Genomic DNA, 24,656 nt, shown 5'->3' with positions numbered 1-24,656 from the left:
TTATATACGTAGAATGAATCCTGGATGCAGCCAACCCAAGAGTCCTGGCTTACTTCTGTCCCACAACCTGAACATATGTTTAGCACGGTACTCATTTTATCAACCTCAAACAGATGAAAGCCTGAGTCATTCTAAGCTGATGCTCTCCCTGTTCCCAGTGGGATGCGCATCAGTGCGGTCAGGCTTTCATCTGGTTGAAGAGCTAAGCATGGTCTCTTTCGGGCTGGCTGAAACCAAGGATTCAAGCCTGGAAAAGCCCAGGAAAGTCTGAAGCAATCCGTGGAACTACTAATGCCTTAACCAGCCTGTCCGATTCAACTCTCTAAGCCCAAGTCAGCAACAACAAATTATATTTGTATAGCACTTTTCCGGTCAGGAGGACGTCCCAAGGCACTGGACGGTCAGGGATCTACTCCAGAGCCGGTGGTTGGAATCAGGCCGGGTGGAGGACAGGGGTAGGCGTGTGGCCAAAGGCCCGGTCGAAGAGGAGGGCCTTGAGAGAGGCAAGGGAGGGGGCAAGTACTGTGCAGCATAGTCATTTAGATACAAACTATATTTAATATTTAAGAAAGTTTTCACTATTTGTATTATACACAGTAGTATTTCCGCATAAACATTTTTTGATGGGGGGAGGCAGCGGCTCACAGAATAATTCTTTAGACACTTGAACAAGTGCATACCATATTGGGACAAATGTCCATACGCAAGTGAAGTTCAAAGAATTTATTGTGTGAACTGAATGTGACCACAGAAAGTGACCACACAAACTGGAATTCAGTCATTAACTTATAAAAGGGGAACATTTTTAGAAACACTTTTTTTTTAAGATGGCAAAAGGACATCTCTTGGTGTCAGAATCTGACTGCAATCCCTCAAGTTACAAATAAGGGTGTTGCCCACCAACACTTAATCTTTTCATATATTCTGCTTCTCTGAAAGTGCTTCGACCCTATTTGTGTTGGGTCAAACATACGACGATTCATATTTCAACATTCGTCTAAAATTGTGGTTCCCAAATAGCCCACTGCAATCAGCCCGGCGTTCGCAAGTCTTTATGCAAAAAACGAAGGCCCTTATGTTTGAATATGTCTTCTCTGTGTACTTGCAGCCCTGGCTGACGGTTCCAATTTTAAAATTGTTTGCATGCACCTGCTCCACTCTTGAAATGGCTAGAATTTGAGTGACTCAACAAACAACACTACGCCCTTCACACCAGAAAGACGTCCCAGGCACTTGGAATTAGGGCAGGGGTAACTGGGAAAAAGACTGAAAAGTACGTGTAAGGGGCCAAAAAAAAGGCAAAGTGGCAAAGAGCCCAGAAAGCTGACCAGAGAATGAAGCAGCAATGGCCGAGGTAACAAAGAACCTACAGTACGACGAAAGTTGCGATGAAAGGATAAGGAGAACAAACCAAAAAGGATGAGACACCGACTAAGAATAGTTATATATAATCCATGCATTGGATATAGGGCTTTGTTACATCGTTGAGACGTCTCAAAGCACTTCAGAGAATATATTGTAAAGTGGACTGACTGCGTATTTTGTGGGCAAAAGAAAATTAACCATTGTTGATGGTTACGATCAGAGGTTTCAAAGGCAAACTGTGCACCAAAATCCGACAGCTAAACCATTTTATCTGAACCACACACATTCCCGCCACAACCGATATCTCATCTGCACCTCTTCAGCATCAACAAATGACCTTGTCTGAATAGAGTTGTGAACCTCTGGTTTGAAACCGTTGATTAATAAGTGGAATCCTCAAATTACAGCCTTGAATTCTTTCAGTTATCCGTTATTCAAAAAATATGCCTTTTTAAAGTATGTCACTATTTATACGTCTCAGCGATTTTAAGTAATGTGTGAGGGAGTGTGGTAAGGAAGCCAAGGAGAAAATGTTTTTTTGCCATGTAGGCAAAAACATTTCTTTTTGCCATCTGTTTGCTGGTGGATACAAATTATCAAGGAAGGTTGACAAATTCAGCAGCTCCATGGCTGAATAAGAATAATAGATTGAGCTCCAAAGTATCCTGGGCTGGAATATTCGAACACAAATCATTCCCCGGACAAATAAATGTTCTTATGTCAGAGAAAACAAACAAATCCCCCCACCCCCCCGTCAGACTCTCTTCTCATCATTCAGTTCAAATGTATGATGGGCCTATCATCAGTCATGCAATGAATGTGATGGTGAGGAAGAAAAAAAACAAAGCATGTCCGTTTATGAAGTAATTCCTTGTCTTTTTTTAAAAAAAAATCACCTGATGTTTTCAACCAGTTTTAGGGTTAAACTATAGGGGATGGTATGACACCTTAGTACGGGAATTAAGATACCAATTACTGAAGCCTAATGAAAAAATTGTCACGAACATCAAATAAATAGCGTTAACGGCTCTTTGTTTTCATACCATTCTTAAACCTGCAACTCGAGATCGTTGAGCAAAGATTCCCTAAAGGAGGGCGATGGGAGGAGGGTGTGGGTAGGAGGAGAGGTAGGGGTGGGGGGGGGGGGAGATAAGAGAAACTAAATGGTGGGACACCCAAAATGGTAGCTTATAGCACACGTTTTAATTGACATTAGCATACGCAAGGACTATTATTAACATATCCCAAAACAATAGACTGAAAAGATGGTATGATGTGCACCAACACTCACGAACACAAAAGGTATTTTTTTTTTTAAAAAATCATCTCATAAAATAACCGGCGAATGAAACAGAATTGCAAACGATATTTGTATGTACACACCAACCCTGAACAAAAAAAAAAGCCCCTCGTGTTTTTTTTTTAAAAAAAAACGCGCTGTTCCACATTACCGCACTATTGTCTCCTGAACGGTTCGAGGTTTCTCGCGGTTCCTCGAACCGTTCAGCTCTCAAAACAGCATTTTGTGAAGACTTTCGCAGCGCAAAGGGCGGGAGACCCAAGTTTACAAACGTGAACAAAAATCACGACGCGGTCACAAACCGCAATAAGACCATAAGGACGAACGGAACGGTGTGATGTGTGTACAGTCACCGACGACAACAACAACAACAAAAACCATCTATTATTCACCGTGTAGCCTAAAATGGAATTGATTGGGTTTCAGTACCACATTTCATTCCACCAACACACAAACATAGACATACACACAAACACACACACACAAATACACACAAACACACACACACAAACACACACAAATACACACACACACAAACACAAATACATACACAAACACACACACACGCAAACACAAATACACACACACAAACACACACACACAAATACACACACACAAATACACACACACAAACACACACACAAATACACACACACAAACACACACACAAATACACACACACTACACACACAATAAAAAACATGCACAATGTTCAAAACCACCCCCTGCAAACTGTTTATGGGGCAAATACTGTATGCAATAAAGCTCCATCAGTGGTATCCCAGGCTATGAAAAGCAACTGTGTGTGTGAGCACTGCAAAGGCAGTGAGTGTTGTTGTTGTTATTATTATTATTATTATTATTGTGGGTAACGCCACACTCGTTCGGCGTTTAACAACGCGCAAACACCAAAGGATAACTTTCCACCGAAACCCCTCTCCACCCCTTCTCTCCCCAGAAACCCACCGCTTTAAACCCGAGCGCCGCTGCAGCGCCTCCGTGAACTCGTCCCCATTTCTTTCCTTTTATATATATATATGTATAAAAATATATGAAATATATATATATATAACCCCCCCCCCCCACCCCCCCCCCCACACCCACACACGCGATTTCGCAACGTCATTTTAACGGTCACAGAATAATCCGGAGTTGCGCCTCAAATCCGTAACCACAGCGACGAGAGAGACTTTCACAATAAAGGGCTGAGGAGGAGGAGGGGAGAGAGAGGGGGAGAGGAGAGGGGGGAGAGAGAGGAGAGGGGAGAGGGGAGAGAGGAGAGAGAGGGGGGGGGAGAGACCCCCAGAGTCTGGTCCGCCCGACATCGTCTCGAAACGGAACCGGTCTCGCAAACAGCCGCCGCCCCCCCCCACCACCATCCCCCCCCACCCCCGCCCGCCCGCAGCAGCGCTCTGTACCCCCAGTAACATACTCTTCCTCTGCGCCGTGTGGATCTCGGTGAGGCCATTTTTACACGGCATCCAGATCTTCTTCAGGGGGTTCTGTGTGAGCTCCAAGGGGGAGGCCGCCATTTTCCAGCTCCCTCCCTCCCTCCCTCCCCTCCGCTCGCGGCTCGGGCTGGTTTTTATGCCCGCGCTGCCATGTCCTCCCCCCACCACCACCACCACCACCCAACCCCGCGGGGCGTCAAACGAAGAGAGCCGCGACACCCCGCGCCGCCCGCCCGAGCGCTGCGGCTTCTCCCGTGTCGCCTGGTCGGCATGTGACGGGAGGGGGGAGGCGGGGAGGGGGAGGGCACGTGGCAGAGGGACGCGGAGCTGCCGTAAGTCCCCGAGTGCGGGAGCGCTCCCCTTTTGAGGGCGAGTAACCACACGTCCCACACACACACACACACACACACCACACACACCCCCCCCCCACACACACACACACACACCCACACACACACCACCCGTCCCCCACACACACACCACCCCCACACACACACACCACCCCCACACACACACCACCCACACACACACACCACCCACACACACACACACACACACCCACACACACCCCCCCCCCCACACACACACCACCCACACACACACACCACCCACACACACACACCACACACACCCACACACACCCCCCCCCCCCACACACACACCACCCCCCCCCACACACACACACACCCACACACACACCACCCGTCCCCCCACACACACACCACCCCCACACACACACACCACCCCCCCACACACACCACCCCCCACACACACCACCCCCCCACACACACCACCCCCACACACCACCACCCCCACACACACCACCCCCACACACACACCACCCCCACACACACACCACCCCCACACACACCACCCCCCACACACACACCACCCCCACACACACACCACCCCCACACACACACCACCCCCCACACACACACCCACCCCCCACACACACACCACCCCCCACCCCCCCACACACACACCACCCCCACACACCCCCCACCCCCACCCCACCCCCCACCCCCACCCACCCCCCACACCCACCCACCCCCCCACACCCACCCACCCCCCACACCCACCCACCCCCCCACACACACCACCCACCCACCCCCACACACACCACCCCCCCCCACACACACACCACCCCCCCCCACAAACACACCACCCCCCCCCCCCCACCACCCCCCCCCCCCACACCACCCACCCCCCCCCACACCACCCACCCACCCCCCACACCACCCACCCACCCCCCCACACCACCCACCCACCCCCCACACACCACCCACCCCCCCCCCCCACACCACCCCCCCCCCCACCCACACCACCCGCCCCCCCCCACACACACCACCCGCCCCCCCCCACACACCACCCGCCCCCCCACACACCACCCCCCCCCCACACCACACCACCCCCCCCCACACACACACCACCCACCCCCCCACACACACCACCCACCTCCCCCACACACACACCACCCACCTCCCCCACACACACACCACCCACCCCCCCCCACACCACCCACCCCCCCCCCCACACACCACCACCCACCCCCCCCCACCCACACCACCCCCCCCCCCCACACCACCCACCCCACAAGGTGTATAATGTGTCATCTGAAGGATTGCAGCACTCCCCCCACCCGACTGTATTGGAGTGTCGCCTGGAATGTCCTCACAAGTTCAATAGGTTTAATGTGGAGCGCTTTATATTGGCGTTCGTTCAAAAGTTTTGCATAGCGTAAGTGTAGCTGTTTAATACATCAGTACTGCCTACACAATGCAGAGTAGTCAGCTTTTGAAATATACAGTCAATTCACTTTACAGTATGTAAAGCGCTTTGAGATGTGGCAAAGACAAGGCCCTATATCAAATCAACCGTCTTTTCTCCCCCACATTCAAGCCATGACCCGCTCTGCCTTCGCTCACCTCCGTAACATTGCCCGACTGCCACTACCTCACCCCTCAGGCCACTGAAACTCTTCTTCGTGCCTTTATCACCTCGAGGCTCGACTATACAAAAGCCCTACTTGTCGGCCTTCCCAACTCCTCCTTCCACAGGCTGCAGATAATCCAGAACTCTGCAGCCCGTGCCCTCTCCCGCACCAAACTCTGTGACCCCACTCTCACCCAACTCCATTGACTCCCTATCCTTCAGAGGATCCAGTTCAAGATCCTGGTCCTCACATACAAAGCCCTCCATGGCCTCGCCCCACCCTACCTCTGCCACCTCCTAAACCCCTACCAACCCACAATCACGAGAATTCAACAGGTCTGCACTAGAGACCTAGTTTGTTGTTCGGAACGTCTTGGGAGGCCTAGAAATGACCTCGGCCCTACATCAGTGAAACACTTAACATTGAGCAAAACATTTTGAGCCTAAATCCAAGAATTAGGAGTTTGTCCACATTTTTTCTTAAAACGAGTCATCTGACGCGGACAGTAGAATGCCTTGGACTTTCTCCCCCGCCCCCCCTATTCTTAATCTATAGAAAAAAAATGACACGCACAAGCCTCTTTAGTCAATTTCTTTCTGGCCTTGTAAACACATTCAGAGAATCACATGCAGAAATCATGGCTAGTGGCTGCTATAAATCGACCCACCCAATCAGTGGAAAGCTTGGTAGCGCTCACCAATCAACTGCTTTAGGATACACACGATAGGAAAAGTGCTACTGCAAAAACAGGCAGCGTGTGAGAGGCAAGAACACTCTGATCATTTGCGGTGCAACTACCGCCAAGCATCGAAACAAGAGGGCAAATAAAATGCCACGCTGTGCAATACTCAATAACGCATCATTGCATTTAGTCTGGCAAACACAGCTCTGTACTCTCTCGGCTATTACTATTACCAACCAAAATGAGCACTTCATGACCTACAGTGTCAAATCAACTATTCTGATGAAGATAATAAAATAATAATCCTTGCATTTGATATAGCGCTTTTCACGTCGGGAGGACGTCCCGAAGCGCTTCACAGAATATACTGTAAAGTGAATTGACTGTATATTTGTGGGTGAACGCGGCAGCCAATTGCGCACAGCAATGTCCCACAAACAGTCGTGGATTGAAAATGACCAATTTATTATTTTTTTTTGGAGGGATTATTATTAGGCTCTGTGTGGAGTAAGGAAACTTGCCCAAGGTTTCGCCCTACCTGGAAGATAGCAAAGCATCTACAAAGGAGAGCTAGAAAGGTATGCCCGCTGGCTGATAACTGGCAAATGAAACTTAATACTGACAAATGCAAGGTATTACATATAGAATCCAAGAGTGAGTAACACAAGGACTCCATGGATGTGCCAAGGGGGGAGCTGAATGAGATCTAGAGGTGTTAGTTGATTTGTCGCTCACTCTGTCAAAACAGCACGAGGCAGCAATAAATAAAAGGCATATAAATAAAAAGCAATAAAATTCTTACATACATAAGAATAAGAACAATTAGTGCAGTTCCCTGCAAAGGTGAGCAAAGCTGCTATTTTCCATTATATAATTAACCTTTATCATGAAAATCACAGAAACATGTCCCTATGCTATCTATCATCGCTCTTTCCCCTATATTTCAGTATTGGCCCTATGGTTCTCTTAAAAAATCCACAACAAAATAATTATAGGTACACAGACAGGAGAAAAACAAGACTGCAGCTGCACTCGTTTATCAGTAGAACAAAAAGTGCTGAATCAATCACTCTATGGACCGCACAATGTTATTACCATGTGAATGCACTCAGTCTAACCTTAGCAATTACCTGCCAGTTGCTTCACCCAATTGCATTTTAAATGGAGGAGTTTGCAGACAGATCCTGGTTCAATTCTGGACCCAAAAGCGGTTTTATGTAGAGCATGCCGTCCTTATGACGACTATTTTTTTTCCAACAGAATCCTATCCATACTGATGCCTCAACTTTATCAAAATTAAACCAAGCATCCACGATGCCCAAAATCTACACGTGCAGTATCTTTCTCCTACCCCTATCCTTCCATTATAGAGCTTTTAAATTCAGTCTGTTTTGTGAAGTTTTTTCCCCTCTATTGTATGCTGTATATTTTAGCATTCTGATAGAAAATTGCCCATTTACAATAATTCTGAAAGACAGAATGCAGCATTTTCAGGTGTTAAATCACTTCAAAGAACAGAATAAATCAGTCTTCAATTACCTGATATATATATTATGTATATATAGCACACTCACAGATCAAATCATTTCCAAGTAAGGTCATCTACTTGCTCATGTAAAGTTCAGCATTTAACACTGAACTTTTGGATGATCCTTAGAGTGCTTTAAAGTATAACCATACGCATGGGCTTGACCACCTTCTACCATAGTTAAATTTAAACTCTTTAACAGCTTGAGTTATCCACAATTTATCTTCCCAATGTAAGTAATTGCACTACATATTTGGTCATGTTCAAATGAATGGATGTTCTGGTAAAAGTGCTGGAAATGCACATAAGATCACAAGATTTATTAGGTGCAATTAACAACAAAATGCCAGGAGGAAGGGCGACCCTTCAAGACATTGGACTTGGTTAAAAAACAGCTTGATGCTGTGCTGAAGGTACATTAGGGTGGGTATTCTGGAAGGATAAGATCAAATGGGCTGAAGCAATTCAAACTAACCTTGTGATTTTTATGAGCTGGGAGCTAACAATTGGGATCTTTGTGTGTCCAACACAAAATACTCTTCAAAAGATTACCTTTTTCAGACACCTAGCAATGCTGCTCGAAAACTGTCGATCTTGAGTGCTTCATGATGACCAAAGGAGAACACTGGGTTGAATTGTTTTTTAACACTTCCTTGAAAGATATTTCCCGCAAAGATATGGTGACGCTGACAATTCAACAGAATAAAGAAGGTTGGGTGATTAGCACCCATGACATTTGCACACCTACTGCAGATTTTCAATTGTGTTTGATAGAAAGGAAGCTTCTCTCCAACAAAAGCCACATAACATAAGGCTTCGGCTTTGCATCATTTATTTTCTTCATTGCAGACTTCAAGCAAGGTCCCTCTTTGGCCAGACATTAGAAGGTGCATGACTGCCTCCTGGTGGGGACAGATGTCCCAATTTTCTCACCTTCAAACACTGATTATTGATTAAGACAGCGTAGAGTGCTCATGGATAATAAGTAGTGTATATGTGACAATGAACCGTTTCTAAATAAACGATGTAACACTGTGAGAAAGTGGATGGATAGCTATAATCCTATCTGAAATGGTGACGATGCAACATGTAATATTCCACAAAAATGATGCAATTAATATTAAATTGTCACAGATACAGTATAACAAAGCCATCCATTTATTAATTAAAAGAGCTATTGATTAAAATAAATGAACTATAATTACATACTGTATATTTTGTACGTGCTATTCCTCTGCACAGCATGTATGGTCAGTGTCGGCTACCCTGTTTTTACTGCTGCTTTACTCAGATGTGGACAGCAGGTGGCATCGTTCTGATGAGTAAAGCATTGCTGTAATAGATTAAGGGCAGAGTTACTCTAAGAGTTATTAATTGACTTCAGCCCTAAGGTTGACGTGATGGGTGATTTCCCCCCCCCACCCCTCATCTTCTCCCTACTGTATTGGACACAACGCTGACTTTCCAAAGGAAAAAATAAACACCATAAGCTAATTTTTAAGTTTGGTTGCTCCAATTTAAAATGTGCCATACCATAACCTGATTTTTTTTTGTTCAAGCAAAAAGCAGAAATGAAGCTCTGCAACTTTTACCACATCAGCTGAGTTTTTGACTCAATGAGAGACAGAGGATCAGTGCTCAAATGAAAAGCTTTCAAGGTAGTCCAGCCATAGGTGTCAGCCTGGCTCAGTTGGTAGCACTCTTGAGTCAGAAGGTCATAGTAGGTTCAATAACTTAATGGAGCTCATGAATGTAAAATGTAAAGCTCATACTTTCCATCACCTACTGTATTCCACTGTGCTAGTTAAACACAACACAACTAAATCTTCACATATACCTCAGCAATCTAACAGTGTGAAAATGGAGGAGCAACGGAACACATTCTGAAACCTCATTGCTATGGGAACCATTTTGGTCATACTCAGCAATAACAACCGCATCAACTACAGTGACGCCAGGCAAACAGTACAAAACATGAGTAGAAAGAGGGGAGAAAAGAAATCAGCTTTCAAATTCACTGCTGTATATACAGCAATATACAGTAAGTCTCATTGCCATTTCACTTTAAGACAATCTACAGATATTCAATTATTCAATTAATTTAATACTTCCATCAGAAATATGATTGTTCACAAGGGTTATTAGAAGTTATTTTACTATAAAGTTCAATCACTCACCTTTAGGCGTCATAGTTATCATTTTTCAAATGAGGGCAAGACTCCATATACCATGAATACGGGGAGAAATGCAGGATGGGAAATCAATGGTGTATGTTTGATTTTAAAGAGCTTTTAAAAATCAAACGTCGTCTAAGACTGAGACCTTGCAGAGTTACATTCAGTTCTTTCAACCAGAGGCGACATCTTATCCAAAGTTCTGTGAAGAAACCCGCTGATTCTTTAAGATTTCACTTGCAAATCTGGAAAGAGATTAAAATTATGAGGTAATGTTTAGAATTCTTCCACTAGATTAAGATGAACATACATTGAACCAGAAAGGATGCCTTGTGCACTGCAGGTAGCAATGCCTATACTATAGTCAGGGTCACCACTGCCTCCGGAAGCGCGAGCAGAAACTACCTCTTAAGAACTATAGGAACAGGAGTAGGGCACTTGAACCTTTTCTGCCATTTCTCTCACTTTTCTCCTTTTGTTAATTGCCTCTACAATAAATGTCTTCTGTATCTATGATCCGCCACTGAAGGCAACATATTGTCTTTCCAGCCACTGTTGCCGAACATCAGGATTTACACTGGAGAGGAAGCACTGAAAGGCAAACACACAGTAAAATTTCCCCAATACACTGAGTAAATTTGGTGCCAGAAATGCATGTTAAATGAGACATCAACACTACCTCTGAAGGCATGGAGTAACCATCTTTAGAGATGCTTTCCTCCACAACTCCAGAGGGAGCAAGGTAAAGACTATCTCTTATTGTTTCTGCTGGCACTGCCCACCACTTCCATTACACCCCAATTCTCTGGAACTCCCTATCTCAATCCCTCTGCCTTGCCCATCTTCAGATCACACCTGAAGACCTCCCTCTTCGTCCAGGCCTAGGGTCACAACAACGACGACGACTTGGATTTATAAAGCACCCTCCACACTGAACGGCATCTCAAGAGCGCTTTACCACCCCTCTCTCCCCAGCTTGGCGTCAAGCTCCGCCACTTATGCATTCCAAGATACTACTCACGTGAAAGATACCATAGAAATACAAGACGCTGCTGTTTAACAACTTTGAATCAACATTTTGAAAACAACTTTGAAACAATTATCTTTGTTGCTACCATTTCTTGACCATATTTGAAACAGCTCCGCCTTAAAATAGCCATAATGTTACAAGTCCAACAGCAATCATTTTCTTACTGATGCGCAGTTCGTATCTATCTTGTCGTGACTGCTGTAAATGCTAAGCTGTAGATTGCCTTATCAGTCTGCCAATTGATTGCCAGGCTCGGAGCTAATTGAAGTAAACATTTAATTTAACTAAATGCTTTTAAAATTTAAAACGAGGACAGCAATTAGTTCCCTCAGTAAAACATACAACTTACATACCTACAGCGAGAGCCTATACCAAACCTTTTCACCCTACTATCGGTGTCAGATTCCACCACTGTCAAGCGCTCCGGGACTTTACCCCACATGAAGGGCGCTATAAAAATGTAACTTGTTGTACTACTTTGTGGCAGTTCTGTGANCCCCCCCCCAAATAGTGCAAGGGCCAACAATATAACCTTTTATTATTCCAACAATTATTATAAGGGCGGCTTCAAAAACTTAAGGCAAAGGAAAGATAGCAACTACTTATTTAGAGACTTGCCTGATTTCATTTTTTGTAAAATTTAGATGGGTACAACTGAAGTTTATTTTACTTTAATTAGTTTCAGATTTTGCAAGTTTTTGACCACAAAAATGGCGGAGGCTGTGGCTGGACACAAACACCACCTCCTGCACGTAGTACCATCTATACTGGGATACGATTCCATGGGGATTCGCCACCATCCAGGACTTCATCCAATAGGGAAACAGAAAGACGATTCAATAGTCAGTCTTCATCCATAAACCTGGCCAGCAATGCTCGACTATGCAGGGATCACAACCATGCTCAATCCTGTCCTCACCCAACATCCACAAATGCTCTTTCCAGCAGATTGGCTAAATATTGAGCCTCCCTACACCAACAGCTCAGATGAACTGAAGTGCTCTTAGCACAAATTAAGTTTACTGTCCGACAGTATTCTCTGCAAATAGGCACTGAACCATGTGTTGCAATGCGTCCCTTTTCTCCACTGGAGTGTGCCATTGTTTCTAACTAGTCATTGCAGTCCAGAATTATATTGCCACAGTGATTGCTTAAGCACTACCCCTCTGCTCAGACGTCAGCTACAAAAAAAACAAGATAGTCATGTGCCATGGTATCAAGCTCAACATCTGACAAATTAACACATAAGAATGCACCAGAGATTAGTAACATTAATTGATATTCTCAAAGGTATTGCAAATAAAGGGTGTTTGTATTTGATACAAACTCCTGGGACATAAGTTTAGTTTCAGTCAATTTCTAAATGCAAGGGTTCATTTAGAAATAATTCAGTAAGTCTAATGTCTCCGAACAAGATTTATCCTGTTGCTGCATTGATTGGCCCGTCAGCAGTTGACGACTAACACCATTTTCGTCACTCCAAGAACTGTTGACCGATAACATGGCAGTTTACAGATAACACAGCAGTTTTCAGAGGTAGAACTGTTCTGACCTCTCTTCATACAAGTCTGCATGACATTTAGTGTAGCGCAAGGCTCACAGCACAAAGAAAAGGCCACATTCCTCCCAGAATAGGGCTAAAAGATCACCGTTGGCTATTCCTCATTTTAAATTTAGCTCCACAACTCTTGCTGACAGTTTTAGATTGCAGAAATTATTTGCTGTCTGATGTCCAGAACGAAGAGCTAGTGTAAACATATCCCACTGGTTCAGGTTACAATTCTGAATTGAAAATAACTGAAATAGATTCAATCTTTATCATCCTTGAAAGTTAACAAATAATAAATTAATGAGAAGCAGTGGAGACACATACACACATGTGTATGAAAACAAGTTCTATATGGAGATAAGAATCCTAAACTAAACACGTAATCTGAGCAAACAGGATGACGTTGTCCACACAACTTGAATAGTGAAATTTAGATTGGAAACAATGCCAAGAGATATTATAAACATAAAAACAAATGATTCTTGGACTGAAGCTTTAACTGTTGTCTTTGAACTGGTTCTGCATCAGCATTAAAGTAACAAAGTAGACACATTTTACAATAAAACAACCTGAGCAATATTGTCCATTAAAAATATTTTAAGACACTCAGTGTACATGTCACAAGCCAATAATTTATCCAGTTTCTTTCAGGAGTCAGAATGACTTTCATATTAACAAATGTAAGGTGGGCAAAATGTAACAAATATTTGGGATGTCTAACAGGATACAGTACTGTAAAAGCTTTGTTAAGTAATAAAGGAGATTTAGGTATAGTATTATAGCTATAACCCCCGGGACACTAACTTGCTTTGAAGGGCACGATATAAATACAAGTTGCGGTTGTTATTGCATCAATAATTTGGAATTATTAATTATAATTTATTATTATAAACTGCAATTGTTACTGTGGAAACAGATTAGCAGCAAACTTTATATACTTTTGAAAGATTATATTTCACACCCTGTCATCCATGCCTTCCTGATTTCTTAACTCAATCCACAAACTAGTTGATTACACCATCCTAATAATATGACCTTTGAATTCACAGAAAATGTGTCACTCCCTCCCACACAAGGAACTTCCCATTTTAGCCAGGCTCTCGCGCAAGAGGGAAGGAATAAGCCACAAACTCACTCCCTAATGACTAGTTTGCAAAATCTAGAACAGAGGCTAACTTGAATAAACAAAAAACAGTTGATGGAGTAAGTATAAAGTTGTGCTAAGTATAAAGTTGCCCTACCACGAAGTTCCCCCAATTACAGTAATAATAATTCATAATACTATTTATCTCAATAATAGCTCTATTTATCTATTAAATATAATAGAGACCTGTAGAGTCTTGTGGAGTCCTGCAGCTCAGTGGTTAGAGCACTTGCCTCGCAAGCAAGAGACCTGGGTTTGATTCCTGGTAGGGCAAAATATTGGGCAAGTTTCCATACGCCACACACCTGTTTATCTAGCAGTAAGTAGGAACCCAGTTGTTAGTCAGATTCCTTCAGAAAAATAATAATAATGAATTGGTCACTTCAATCCACAACTTTTGTGGGACATAGCTGTGCGCAATTGGCTGCCGCATTTTGCCCACAAAATATACAGTCAATTCACTTTACAGTATATTCTGTGAAGCGTGTTGAGACGTCTTGAAGATGTAATAAAGCACTATATCAAATACAAGGACTTTTATGATAAACTTTGCATTTGATATAGCGCCTTTCACACTGGGAGGATGCCTTATGCTTTACAGGATATATTGTAGTGTAGTGACTGCATTTTGTAGGCATACAGCAATGCCCCATGAATATCCACTGAAATGAATGACCAATTTTATCTGGGAGATTGTGGCCAGAAAACTGGGAGAAACTCCAAGGCTGACAACTATAAATACACAATCAGCATAATGTAGATAGTGATACTGCATAATGGATAAAACTCCACCCTTTAATACAATTCTGAGCCAAGTCTTTGAGTTACAACCCATGAATGTATATTGTGTATATTGCAGGTCAGATTCCACAGCAGCTGGAATATACAGAATATACAGGCGGCGTCCCTGCAAGGTTTACACTTACAGTTCTCAACTACGTGGCTGTTGCCTGTAGCTTTCAGGATACCGGTGAACTCAGTGAGCAAAAAATACGGCTACTTTCAGAGTGGCCACAGAAATCCTCTGAGATTCAGAACCACAAATTTCAAAATGCAGCTACACAAGTGGATAAGGTTATAAAATAGCCAATGGTGTCTTGGGCTTTATAGCCAGAGGAAAGGAATATAAAAGTGAGGAAGTGATGCTGAGTTTATGCAAAACCTTAGGTAGACCACATTTGGAGTATTGCGTCCAATTCTGGTCTCCAAACTATAAGATGGATTATAGCAGTGATGGAAAGAGTACAGCAAAGATTTACAAAAATGATATCATGGCTGATAGGTTACTGCTATCAGGATAGGATAGATGGGGGTTTTTCCACTGAAGAGACGTTTAAGGGGTGACCAAGTCAAAGTGTTTAAAATTATAAAAGGGTTCATTCAAGTTTTATACAAATAGGCTGTTTCCACTGGTTGGGAAGTCCATAACCAGTGGACATAAATATGTCTAGGGATCTAAAACTACTTTACTTGTTAGAAATAGAATTTAGGAGGAACTACTTTAGGCAGATGGGCAGTGATATTGTGGAACTCACAAGTAACGGGATTATTTTAAGCAGTGATGGTCTTTTTCCTTCCTGTAATGGGAAGTGTCATATAAAGAAGTACTACACTTTCTATTACTTCAACAAAGTATTTGAACTCGCCAGCCCAGGCAACAAAGGTTGCCCGCCGTCGACAGGAATATTTTCAAGGGCAATGCCATCCTCATACCTGTCCAACAAGAAAAACTCAGCGACAGTCAGAAATGAGAAGGCTGGTGGATTGCTCCACTCTTTGGTCTGGTTCATTGAGATGACGCACATCAACCACATTAATGTTACAGCTGAGATCAGCAGACCTGAGGCAGAGCCTTCTTGGTTTGCATGGTTCAGATGCTGCTCTGACATATACTGTAGTATAGTTTAGTTTGATAGGTATGTAATTGTTCAGTGCTGTACTACATTTCTAGATTTCAAATAACCTTTTCACCTTTGAAACATTTTTCTTTCAGATGTTGTTTAACATGTTGATCATTTCCAGAATTTTCTTGTTTTTGTTCAGATTCTCTTTTCACCTTCGTTCAGCTGTAGTAAATACCACCATAAATCTGACAACAATCACCTGGTCTATTAGTATATGATTAAATGCAGATCAGCAGGTAAACCAGACCTATGAGAGAATCTGTAACATTAGCATTACAATGCTCCCCAGCTCTCAAGGCTTAATTTGTTTGAAGATGATCTAGAAGAGGACATCAAAGTTAATATCTAAATTCGCGGATGACACAAAACTAGGAGGAAGTGTCAACACAGAGGACGACATTAAAAAAAATGCAGCGAGACATAGATAGGTTAGGTGAATGAGCAGGTAGGTGGCAGATGAAGTATAATGTAGGGAAGTGCGAAGTCATCCACCAAGGTAGCAAAACAGGAGAGCGGATTTTTTTTTAGAAGGGGAGAGATTGGAATGTGTTAGCGTCCAGAGGGACTTGGGTGTCCTTGTACACCAATCACAGAAAGTTAGTCTGCAGGTGCAGCAGCAATTAGGAAGGCGAACGGTCAGTATGTTAGCATTCATTATGAAAGGATTAGAGTATAAGAGTAGGGAAGTCTTGCTGCAACTGTATAGGGCCCTGGTGAGACCACACCTGGAATACTGTGTCCAGTTTTGGTCTCATTTAAGGAAGGATGTACTTGCCTTGGAGGGGGCGCAGCATAGATTTACTAGGTTAGTACCAGGGATGAAGGGGATGAGTTACAAGGAGAGGCTGACCAATTTGGGCCTATATTCTCTAGAATATAGAAGAATTAGAGGGGATCTTATAGAAACCTATGAAATCATCAAAGGGCAATGATAGAGTAGATAGTGGGAGATTGTTTCCCCGGTTGGAGAAACTAAAACTAGGAGTCACAACCTTAAAAATCAGAGGCAGCCCTTTCGCACTGAGTTGAGGAAGAACTTCTTCACTCAAAGGGCAGTGAATGTATGGAACTCACTACCCCAAAGGGCTGTTGACGCTCAGTCCTTGAACATAGTCAAGACTGAGATAGATAGATTTCTTATTGCAAAAGGGATTAAGGGATATGGGGATAAGGCAGGGTCAGGTTATTAGCTGGAGTTAGATTAGAAGATCAGCCATGATTGAATGGCGGGGCAGGCTCGAAGGGCCGAATGGCCTACTCCTGCTTCTACATATTACGTTATGATCAAAGTTGAATTTTGCAATCTTATAAACGTACTGAAAAAACATTTAACTAAGTTTACTGCTGTCAATTTATTTGTCATTTGCAAATTTTCAAAAGCAAAATGCAATTTGTAGTGTGAACAGTGAGGATATTGTATACCAAGGTGTTCAGGGGAATGATTTGATTTGTGAAGTGGATCTCAATACAAATTGTATTCAATACTGCTTTGAAATACTGTACATATTCCAGCAGAAACATTTTTAGATCAATTTGTGCCTTGCTTTCTCATTCATAATAAAATTGTTTGTTGCATTAACTGGCTGCCCTAATAAGACTGCACTGTATTTGTACTGTGCCTTAATTGACTACATTGTCAGTCAGAGTGACCCACCCTGAGGCAGCTTTGTTTTTCTTTTACAGTTGAATCTTTTACATACCACTAAACAGGATACATCTCAAATATATAAAGACAACAATCTGGAAGAGGGGAAAATTTGTTTTAAAGGCAATTTAAATTACAAGACATCTGAAATAAAAACAAAATCACACATGATAAAACCACGCCTCAAAAGTATCTGCTGGAAGTCTGAAATAAAAAGTAGTATATATTGAAAATATACAACAGGGTAGATCAGCATCTAAAAAAACATAATGGGCCAAAATGCTAATCTATTTTTCTTTCAGGTGCTGATAGATCTGTTGTGGATTAGCAGCATTCTTTTAATTAATTATTTTAAAATAGTTCTTTACCGTTGCTGTCAATGCCTCTCCCGCATGCGTCACAGTGGTATGTGCTCAGTCAGAAAAATGTAAACTTGCAACATATCAACAGGGTGACTGATTAATAGCATTTGTAAAATGTTCCATTACAAAACAATCTCGACCAAAACAATTCCCCATAATCACAGCTCAGAAATTTATTCTAGGTCTTTTCAAAAAAATAAATTGAGACATTTTAACCCTTTGGGCACTAATAATGAGATTACTCAGCAGGATGGACAATATCACAGTGATAATGTCAATATATATATATGAATAATAAAATTACCTTTGATACCCTACCAATTTCCTCAATCCAATAACAAACAAACTACTACAGCGCAAATGTTTGAGTGTCATATTTGAAGGGGAAAGAGGATGTAAAGGAGCAAATTCTAAACGCTAAATATAAAATCTGAGTGGATGACATGAAACAGTTCAAAAATCACACAATGATAAAACCATGCTTCAAAAGTATCTGAAACCTGATGTTTTAAACTACACCCAGAGTCAAAAATTTTAATGTCTTCAAAACCTCATCCCAGAAAGTTACTTTACAAGACATAATAATACACAATCTCCACATGCAAAAGCTGCCATCATCTTTTTCCAACATCAAAGGCCTATTTGGACAAAGATTGGAGCATTTTGTCCAGAAAATAAAAGTTGCAACTAGGTAGAAATGGCACATGTTCTACTGTTGTTTCTATGGTTTAAGTGGTGTGTGGGATTCCATAAAATTCAGTGAATTTCATGAACTTGTAGCCAAAGAATCCTTGAGAACTGGTTCCATCTGAACAAATTCACAGGTAGTCTGCAAGCTAAATAAAGTATTAGCTAAGACATATGTCATGAGTGGCTGCAGTTGCATCTTGAAATAAATAAACCCATCAAATAAAAACTCTGGCATGGAATCCCACCTCTTCTACTGTCAATGAAACAACTCACAGGATTGTTATGTAAAATATTTCGTTCTGGAAAACAGGAGAGTGAAAAATAGAATTAATTATCACTTGCTGACATACATTTGGATTGAGCATTAAGAAATCTCACTTGTCCATTGGTTGTCAGTATAATGCCTCCAATATGGAGTTAATCCAGGAATGAAACCATTCCTTTTCTGGCAGTACAGCAATGTGAAATGAGAAGCCAAGTTTGACACTGCACTTCATGTTGCTTCAAGCACGTACAACAAAAAACAGACATCTGATTTCGGTGCTCTGAAAATGCCCTGGTGATTTGCCAGGATAAAATTCACAAGCTATCAGTGCTAAGGTCCATAATAACCTTCTCATAAATATAAAAATCCTCCAATTGAAGTCTGTGTTCAAAACTTACTTCAGTAAAAATATTCTTCTCTAAGAAACACAGACTGATACTGGGAAACAATGCATGGGTGTCAGCTGCCTCGAGTCCCTTATTCGTGTTAGTTCTTCATAAATGAGCTCAAACATTGAAAAGAGCAAGTCATAGAATGTTTATAGCACAGATGAGGCCATTTGACCTATGGCGTCAGTGTTGGTACTTGGATTCTGACTTGTTTGATTTATAAGCAACTTTGTCAGCCATAGGCTATTCCCATGCTGACCTCATCTTTGCATTGCATAGCAAACAGGAGTAGAAATGCTGGCGAATTTTTCCCCTCTCCAGCTGAAAAATGTTGAGATCAACTGAAGTATCCATCCTACCAACTTAACTAAGATCACTCACCAAGCACAGACTGGAAACTTTATTTTAACCGATTCCTCATCACAGTCGGTTTCAAGGTTAAGAGAATTTAAGTATCACTGAAACAACTTACAATTAAATCAAAAGCGCTTCAATTACATTTCCATTAGAAATTACTTTATTAAAACACTATAATTGATCGAGCAGAAAAAAATGCCACAATGTTCTGACTATCTGATTCACACTTCTAACAACATGTTGATGTTCTGTCTATTTCCCTATCAAACATCAAAGTCGAGATGAGGCTCAATTTTCTTGCAACTAAATATTCAAGACAGAAGTCATCCTCCTTGGCTCCCACCAACATCTCCTCACCCCAGCTCTGACCTCCTAAACATCCTTGGCGTCTCTCTCAAGCTCACTGAACTAATATGCAATCTAGGCATATGGTTCAAACCTCAGCTCTCCTTTCCCCCCATATATGGTCCCTGACCAAGACTGTTTTTCTTCACAATCGATCTGCAAAACGTCTTCTGTCTGGAATTTTTCAAATACACTTCTCATTGGTCTCCCTAGCAACTCCATTCATAAACTGCAATTTATCCAAATCTCCACTGCCCACATCCTCACCCGCACCAACCTCCACACGCCCATCTAATCAGCCCTCACCAAGTTCCACACTGATCAATTTCAAGGTCCTCATCCTCACCCATAAATCTCTTCACCTAGGATCTCCACCACTCCACTTGCCCGCTCTGCTCATTCCCTGCCCATTCGGTGACCAATATTTCAGATTCTATGCCCCTAACCTCTGGAACTTCTTCCCTCCACTCCTCTGACTCATCCCCTCTTTATCAGTGTTTAAATCCCACCTTAAAGCCTTCCTCTTCAACAGCTCCTTTGGTCATCTTCCCTCTCCCCTGCTTGGTGGCCGACGACCATTGTAAAGAGCTTTGAGAAATTATCCTCCGTAAAGGGCGCTATATAAATGCAAGTCGTTGTTACAAATCAGAACGGACAATAGTTTGGGGACTACATCCAGGCAACATACTAGCATTGAGTTCAGCTGTGGAGCTTTTGGAAGATTCATAAGGCATAGAAGGGATCACCGGGTTCACTATCATAATTTTTGCACAAAAGAAATTTAGTTGAAAAAAAGAGGAAGTTTGTGCTCTGACAAGCAAGACAGGAACAGAACAGACGTGGCGGAAATCCTTTGAACAAGAAAACATTGGCGGGGGGGAAGGAAAATCAGTCATTAGAGAATATTTTGCTTATTAAAAGGCAAGTCTCTACCCCAATGGCTCAGTGAATAAGGACTGTATGTTACAGAGCCATGTAGACCACAAACATCCCAAACTCAACCACTGATCTAAGATGGGGGCAGAATAGGTGGGTGGGGCTGCACTTGACCTGTATAAAATGTACCCCAGCGTGAGATATTAACTTCACAGGTTGGGAAAAATATAAGGAGGGGAAATTTGCTTTAAAAATCTGCTGAAACTGTAACCAAGATTTTTTTAAAATAATTTCATATACACTAACTAAATGGTTACAGAACAACAACAGGGTAAATTCACTCCTGCTATAAAACAAGACCATTCAGAACAAACTATCAGCAGCAGAACAAGTATATTTATTCCAAATCAATATTTTCAACCCTTAGCTTGTAGAGAATTGAAAACGCTTAAGATCAAGAATAGAAGTATAAATAATAATACTTGCATTTTATGTAGCCCCTTATCACATCTTCAAGATGTCTCAGAGCTTCACAGAATATACTGTAAAGTGAATTGACTGTATATTTTGTGGGTGAAACCTGGAATGTACTTTTTTTTAAAAAATGACTCTTAAGTATCAACATAAAACAGTGTGCTGCCTCTCTTAAGTATCCGCATAAGTCAATACTTTTCGGAATAACCTCTACAAAACAGCATAGCCCATGTAACTTCACAACACATTACATTTATAGAGCGCCTTTCAAGTCGGGAGGACATCCCAAGGCGCTGGACAGTCAGGGGTCAGGTCCTGAGCATGGGGGAAGGGTGGAGTAGGAGTAAGGGAAGGCAGAGAGGCAGAAGGGCGACTGAAGGCACGATCAGAGAGTCTTGAGACCGGTCTTGAAGGAGGTAAGGGAGGAAGCGAGGCGAAGGAACTGTGGGATGGAGTTCCAGAGTGTGGGGGTAGAGGGGCTGAAAGCCCAGCCACCGATGGTAGGGCGGGAGACATGGAGCAGAACGGGCAAGGGGGAGAGTGATGGGGTCACGGAGTCTGGCGCGCGAGAGTATATGAGCTGCAGAGTTTTGGAGTATCTGCAGCTTGTGAAGAGAAGTTGGGAAGGCCAATGAGCAGGGAGTTTCCATAATCGAGCCTTGATGTGACGAATACATGGGTGAGGGTTTCGGCAACCTGAGGGGTGAGGCAGTGAGGAGTCTGACAATGTTGCAGAGGTGGTGGTAGGCAGTGCCAGTCAAGGTGCGGATATGGGGTAGAAAGGACAGTTCACATTTTGGCGTTGTAAGTTTTCTAATTTGCGAAAGCATATAAATAGTAAAAGGTCAATTCTATAAATTATTCGCTGGACATTACATCGGGGGGGGGGGGGGGGGGGAGAAATGACTAGAAATACACAGTAGACTGATTAATGACTTACATTAGATCAGATTGTTTTGAAGGAGTTTTATGTCTTTTAAAAAAAACCTTATCGATAAGCAATCAAATGCACGGGCACCAGTACTGGTGCTACATTCAAGCTCTTTGCAAACTTTCCAGTGCGAATCACAAGGGTTATACCTTCCAGTCAATTTATATAACGTAGATGATCTAGAGTCGGTTAAAATTCAGCAACACCTACCGACAAGCCTTGTAAGATTACAAAACCACGATGGCGAAACTCAAAAGGGATTCAGGCGCTAATCTATCCCTTGAGTGGATTATGTGGGGAACAACAGATGCTGGGAGCTCATTACCAGGCTCAGGGGGGTGTGGGTGACATCACCGATTGGGCAAACAAAACTCAAACGTGTTTACAAACACCATCCCACCCCACAACAGCGCTGCTGCGGGCTCTTTTGATTGATTGATTTTTTTTAAAAAAAGAAAAAAGAACACAAAAAAAAAAGCCACGTCCCTGTTCTGCTCCCAAGAAGTGAGATTGAAGTGATCTCGACCTTTTAAGGTGTGTGTGTGTGTGTGTGTGCGTGTGTAGTTAAAAAAAACAACATGCTGGTCACTGCTGCTGGTCACTGCACGTTTGGTTGCTGGAAATCGGTGACAAGAGTCGATTAAAAGCACATACACACACACAGAGAGAGAGAGAGAGCCTCTGCCCCATTGCTCCAATCTCTGACGAAGCGTAAAACGTGATCCCAACCCACTTGACAGCTCTGGTTTGAGGGTATAACCCCCCGAGGTTTTCGAGGTTCTCAGAGCCGAGGGAGAACTTGGAAGTCCTCGAGCAGAGCGGAGTGGAGGGAAGTGAAGTGAAGTGAAGGGGCTGAGAGCTGAATCTCCCGGAGGCGTCCGTCTCTTGGACCGAGCGAGGATCGAAAGCAGTGGGTTTCATTTCTACCGGGAACCAGCCCGTGGGGGTAGAGGGAGGGAGGGAGGGAGGGGAGAGACCTGGGCCCCGAGTTTAGCCCGGAAATCACCCCCCCCCCTCCCCCCACCCCCACAATACCGGGATAAGTTACCGAGAGACGGGGCCTGCTCCCAGCCACCAGAGCCCCAGATACCTCCCTCCCTCCCCCCCCACCCCTCTTCATCTCTCCCTCAACTGCCAACTCCCCCCCCCACTCCCCCACCCACTCCCCGCCCCCAACAAGTCAACGTCAGAGGCTGATCCTGAACATGAACTCCGCGACCTCCAGCTCCGCTCCCCCCCCCCCCCCCACCCTCCGCACCCGACCGCTCAGGAGACCCCACTCTCTCTCTGCCCCCCCACCCCCCCCCCCATCAGGAAATCTCTCCCCATCTCCGTCCGCTCACACACACACTCCCCCCCCCCCCCGAAAAAAACTCCCTCAGGAAAATCCCTCCGTTCCCGTCCCCCACCTCGCGCCCCCGCCCCAGGAGTTACCTCCCTCCCTCCCTCCCTGAAGAGAGCTCACTCCCCTCACAGTCCCCCCTCCCTCAGAAACCTCACCCCCCCCTCAGGAATGGCCTCTCCCCCCCCCTCCCTCCCTCAGGGGCTTCCCCCCACCCCGACTGTTCTCTTAACCGCACTTGTTTACTTCAGAACCTGGCTCTTGAGAGCCTTTTTTTTTCGGAAAAAAAAAACCGTTTGGTGTCAGTCCGGCGGCCACCGCCTCCCCTCTCCCCCTCTTACCTCTGGTTAAAGAGTACGCGGCGGCGGCGACCGACCTCCAGTCCCTCATACCGAAGGGGCGGCGGCGGAGGCGGCGACGGTTGGGGGGTGTCAGACACACACACACACACACACACGCGCGCACAGCCCCGCGCGCCGCTGCTGTCAGTCAGCCAGGGCAGGGGGGCGGGGTCAGCGCGTGGTTCAGGGGGGCGGGGTCAGCGCGTGGTTCAGGGGGGCGGGGTCAGCGCGTGGTTCAGGGGGGCGGGGCGTGCTCTCCCTCTCTGAAGGGCGGCGGAGGGGGGGGCGTGGTTCGGGGCGCGGCCACCGCGGGGCGGGGCCTCCGACGCGGAGTGGCATCCGCGGAGGGGGGCGGGGCCGAGCTGTCCATCACACGCTCCCCCCGCCCCGCCCCCGCGCCCCCCCCCGAGAGGGCGGGGCCTCTCGCACAACAAGGAAATAAACAAAACGCACGTGTGTGTGTGTGTGTGTGTGGGTGTGTGGGTCAGGGAATGGTGTGGCTTCCCCTGATCCACCTGCCCTTTCCTGCTCAATTTTTCTCCTCCCTCTCCCTCCTCGGGGTGCTGGGCGCCCTTC

The 24,656-nt window shown here is 44.2% G+C and overlaps 1 protein-coding gene across 4 annotated transcripts in view; it reads right to left on the bottom strand.

Moving 5' to 3' along the window:
• Positions 1-24,183, bottom strand: part of LOC103176707 (6-phosphofructo-2-kinase/fructose-2,6-bisphosphatase 4) — a 50,176-nt gene extending 25,993 nt beyond the window's left edge. For 2 of the 4 annotated variants that reach the window (XM_042339640.1, XM_042339639.1), the window contains exon 1: positions 4,098-4,296. In XM_042339640.1, coding sequence (XP_042195574.1) covers positions 4,098-4,197 — 100 coding nt within the window. In that variant the 5' untranslated portion in view covers positions 4,198-4,296. Of the gene's footprint in view, positions 1-4,097; positions 4,297-9,471; positions 9,596-10,439; positions 10,682-24,080 lie in introns of those variants that run through there. The other 2 variants (XM_042339642.1, XM_042339641.1) reach the window with 2 other exon arrangements.
• Between the last annotated feature and the right edge of the window lie 473 nt (positions 24,184-24,656).

Source organism: Callorhinchus milii, unplaced genomic scaffold (assembly GCF_018977255.1).
Source record: "Callorhinchus milii isolate IMCB2004 unplaced genomic scaffold, IMCB_Cmil_1.0 Scaffold12, whole genome shotgun sequence".
Lineage (NCBI taxonomy): Eukaryota > Metazoa > Chordata > Chondrichthyes > Chimaeriformes > Callorhinchidae > Callorhinchus > Callorhinchus milii.
This window is presented reverse-complemented; position numbering and strand designations above follow the sequence as displayed.